We start from the raw sequence: 4,262 nt of genomic DNA, 5'->3' as shown, positions 1-4,262 counted from the left end.
GAAGTAATCCTGAGGCAGAATCCAGTTGTCACCAGAGAATAGGACTTGCCCTGGAAACTTCAACTATTTCCTGGCATCCCTTTGACTTAATTTTACTTGAAGTGTACTCCTTGTAATGCCACCTCTTTATTTAATCATTGAATGTCACTCTATCTATTTCCTAAGTAACTTTGTTGTCTGAAGCATGGGGCATGAGTCTGAGGGACTTTGAAGAGGTTGACCTTTATCTACAAGGCTAAGGAATATAATTGATATAAGAATGCTCAGGGATGAGAGCTTAACATCACAAAGCACCATTCTGTTGGCCTAGCAACTGCCAGACCAAGGCCACATCATTAGTTCCCACATTTTAAACTAAGGAAGATGCATCTACCAAATTCCCAGCCATGATGTACGTTCTACTAGAAGTGGAGGAATACAAGATGAATACAGGGGTCCTCAACCTGGAGTTTACACAGTAATGAAGCACAGATAAGTGGAAATGTGGTGAGAAAGTTCATAGTTGAAGTCTACTTATGATCCTTTGGAAACCCTGAGCAGAGGAGCTGATTAGGGAGGGCTTCCCAGAAGTAGGAATTTGAAGGGCAGGCAGAACAGCAAAGGCAAAGACACCAAGCTGTGAAAATATCTGATGTCTTGGCAGCCATCTCCGTGCCCTGAAATAGGGTGGAGTAGGTGTTATAAGCAGGGGACCCATAAGTGAAGAGCCTGATGGTGAAGGTGGGGGGCAAGGGCTGGTATCCAGGCTTTTGATGGGGATTGTCAGACTCTTTCCCATTTTTGGCATCCACAGATCTGGCATATTCTCCTCCTCATAATGAGAATGGTTCTGCTCTAATAAGCCAACATGAACTTCATGGACATCAGCAAAATCTTCTCCCTCTTGCAGCCTGACAAGGAGGAAGAGGACACAAATACAAGGGAGAAGCAGGCTCTCCGTGAAGCAGTACACAAAAATGACTCCTATACCTTGGACCAGCTTTTGCGCCAAGAGTGTTACAAACGTTTCATCAACAGTAGGAGTGGCTGGGGTGTTCCTGGGACACCCCTGCGCTTGGCTGCTGCTTATGGCCACCTTAGTTGTTTGCAGGTACTCCTGGCCCATGGTGCTGACGTTGATAGCTTGGACATCAAGGCACAGACACCACTTTTTACCGCTGTCAGCCATGGCCATCTGGATTGCGTGCATGAGCTTTTGGAAGCTGGCGCCTGTCCTAGTGGAAGTGTCTACAACAACTGCTCTCCCATACTCACAGCCGCACGTGATGGTGCTGTTGCCATCCTGCAGGAACTCCTAGGCCATGGTGCAGATCCAAATGTCAAGGTTAAACTACCAGTCTGGGTGTCAAACATAACTTCATTTTCTGGTCCCCTTTTTTTGGCTGCAGTCTATGGGCACCTTGACTGTTTCCGCCTGCTTTTGCTCTATGGGGCAGATCCTGACTACAACTGTACCGACCAGCACCTATTAGCTCGTGTCCCACAGCCACGCACCCTCCTTGAAATCTGCCTCCACCATAATTGTGATCCCGAGTACATTCAGCTGTTAATTGATTTTGGTGCGAACATCTACCTTCCATCTGTCCCCCTGGACCTGGACTGGAAAAATGATAAAGGCACCATATTACTGCTACAGGCCAGAGGTGAGTGTCAAGCAGGTCAGTCCTATAGCGTTCTGGTGTGACGGTCTCAGGGCCCCAAATTATCCCCAAACCAATCATTCTGAAATGAATTGCAGAAAACACCATCTTCCTCCTCTACTGGAGCCCCAGTGGAGAAGCGGTTACATATTCCTTGTTAGGGACAAGATCACTAAGAAAAGGTAGAAAGATAGCAGTAACCTGATATCTTGTTTTGGCACTGCCCTCTTTAGTCCTCAGTGGATCCCTATTGCTATTGTACATTGAAAGGAGGGTGGGGGACATTTCTTAAAAAGAAGAGAGCATTTAGGGCTACAGAAGCAAGGGCAGTGTGAATGTAGCCTTTGGAGGGAGAATTGCCCTGAGGATTGCTTCTCATGACCTGTTTCTCCTTGCTGCAGCCACTCCACGAACACTACTATCGCAGGCCCGTTTAGTTATCCGCAGAGCTTTGCGCCAGGTCAACAAGCCACAAGCCATTGACCAGCTGAATATTCCTCCTGTGTTGATTAGCTACCTCAAACACCAATTGTAATCTTGCAACCTATCCAGAAACCCATGATACCCCCAAAACATACTGAGGACCCAGATAACTGAAGGGCACTACAGCTCCTCCCACTCACTTGGAGCTGCTTTCTTGTATTATCCTCCACAATAAAATAATTTACAAAATAAATTCTGGTGTCTGTTGTGTGTGTGTAAGGGGCGGGGGGGGTTGTTGATTGGGGGTTAGTGGTCTGGTTGGCCATGAGGAAGGATGGTAATGGTCTGGCATTTGACAGGCATGAGTTCTGACCACTGTAAGATAAAAAATGAAAAAATAACTCAATGGCCCACACTTGTCCACCAAAATTCTTGAGAGAATTTGGAGTCGTGTTGTTCTAGAAGCAAGGTCCTGAAGAATTAAACTAAGTGGAAGGGTAGCATTACCTTGCTCAACCCTGTACCTGCCTCCATTTCTCTGGCTGCTGCAAGGCACCTTTTTAGGGGCTGTCACCCAATTCCTTATTATTTTGAGTGAAGTGACCAAGAAGACCCACATTCACTCACCATAAATCATCGGTTGCATTCCCACTAGTCCAATTTATAATCAAGATCAAACTGGGAAAATAAACTACCAAGTGTTTATGACAGAATTTAATGCAGAAAAGAAATTGGTTACATAGCTGATAGGCAGAGAATCCGAACAGGACGGGAAGGTAACCAAGATATTAAGGGCATCAGGAGCCCAAACCCACTCCTAGGCTGGAGGGGTGAGGGGGAAAGTATGTCCAGAGTCCAGGGACAGGGATGACCTGATGGAAAGTGGAATCAAAGGTCTGTCCACGGGTGCTAGAACCATAGAAGAGAGATGCTGCCCAAACAATAGGAAAGGAAGAAATACCTTCTACTTTCCCTCATTCGTTCCCTTTAATCTGCCAGGGAAGTTCACAGCTCTACAAGCCTCCTGCAAAAAACAAGAAACAATGGTAATCAATTACCTAACCCTACAACTCAAAGAGTTAGAAAGAGAGCAACAAGAAAAGCCCAGTGTAGCATGGAGGCCACGGGGGCATAGGCTACCAAGGAGACAAAACTGAACCTCATGTCACCCTACTTGGCACCGGAGGATGGCTGGTTAGCCAGAGACGGGTAAGATTCCTCAAGGAAGGAACAACCTAAGACAGGCACAGTCGCAGAGGGGCCATCAGGAGAGAATTTGGGGATCAACAGAGGTGGGGCACAGACCCTCACCCCCCCAACATTGCAGGGGCCTGAATGCTAGCCCCTTCTGAGGGAGGTCTCCTGCCCCCATGGCTGCTTCGTGCTTCCCATGCCCAGCTCAGATCAGGACCCAGGTGACCGACAGAGACTTGGCAGGCAGCAGCTGCCCTCTCACTCCAACAAGAATTGTTTGAGTTGTCTTGTACCCATGGTGTGGGGAAGTGGGTTTACGATATCTAAATCCAGCCTACCACCAGGAATGCTCAGGACCTACTCAAGAAGGCAAATAATCCCTTCCACCAATATTTACAGGGTAAAACAAGATTATTGTTAGAGTAATAAATTTGACAGTAAAATAGTAGACAAGTTTTCATGCAAATTTAAATTGGCTAGTTGAATCAAGCGAATATTCTAGAAAAATTAATTGTACTGGACAAAAATGTGTTCCTAAAGTGTCAACTAAAATTTTTATTGGTACTTCATCTCACGATAAAATTGTGCACCATATAATGAACCTAAAACAGTAATATTGTAGTGCAAAAAATTAAAATTTAAAAGCCATCAAGACTACATTATAAAATTTTCAAAAGCCTCCTAACATTTAAATCAAAAAAGGAGGGGATAGTAGAAGAATATCATGTAAGGAAAAATATCCTATAAGTAAATTACATCTAGAAAATTAATACTTTAGAAAATTAATTGTAAGGCTAAAAGCAAGACACCCATGAAAAACACACAAGGTGACCAAACAAGCCAGAGGAAAATCATTTGGGCAAAAATTGAAAAAGGATCCCCAGTCAAATTTATAGAAAATATTCCTTTATTAACTTTTGGTCAATAATATGTTTGTATATTTTCAGAAAACAACTCCGAGACCATGTGGATTCCAGCAAGAGAGGAATCGACAGGACTACTCTA

General features: G+C 44.7%; 1 protein-coding gene across 2 annotated transcripts; it reads left to right on the top strand.

Annotated features, from left to right (window-relative positions):
- The first annotated feature begins 443 nt into the window (after positions 1-443).
- Positions 444-2,287, top strand: ASB12 (ankyrin repeat and SOCS box containing 12). Of its 2 annotated transcripts, XM_054716204.1 has the most exons (3): positions 444-486; positions 794-1,643; positions 2,042-2,287. In XM_054716204.1, exons 2-3 carry the CDS (start codon positions 848-850, stop codon positions 2,173-2,175), a joined length of 930 nt encoding a protein of 309 aa, XP_054572179.1. In that variant the 5' UTR covers positions 444-486; positions 794-847; the 3' UTR covers positions 2,176-2,287. The 2 variants fall into 2 exon arrangements, with proteins under 2 accessions (XP_054572179.1, XP_008159173.2); XM_008160951.3 differs by lacking the exon at positions 444-486 and having other exon boundaries at positions 768-1,643.
- The last annotated feature ends 1,975 nt before the right edge of the window (positions 2,288-4,262 follow it).

This window comes from Eptesicus fuscus, chromosome 1, assembly GCF_027574615.1.
Source record: "Eptesicus fuscus isolate TK198812 chromosome 1, DD_ASM_mEF_20220401, whole genome shotgun sequence".
Taxonomy (NCBI): Eukaryota; Metazoa; Chordata; class Mammalia; order Chiroptera; family Vespertilionidae; genus Eptesicus; species Eptesicus fuscus.
The sequence above is the reverse complement of the archived record's forward strand: the minus strand, read 5'-3'. Positions and strand labels throughout refer to the sequence as shown.

Excerpts from the sequence above, each read along its gene's own strand:
- ASB12 (XM_054716204.1), top strand. The coding sequence starts at position 848 with ATGAACTTCATGGACATCAGCAAAATCTTCTCCCTCTTGCAGCCTGAC. Across the intron at positions 1,644-2,041 it reads ATTACTGCTACAGGCCAGAG|CCACTCCACGAACACTACTA; the intron begins GTGAGTGTCAAG and ends TCCTTGCTGCAG.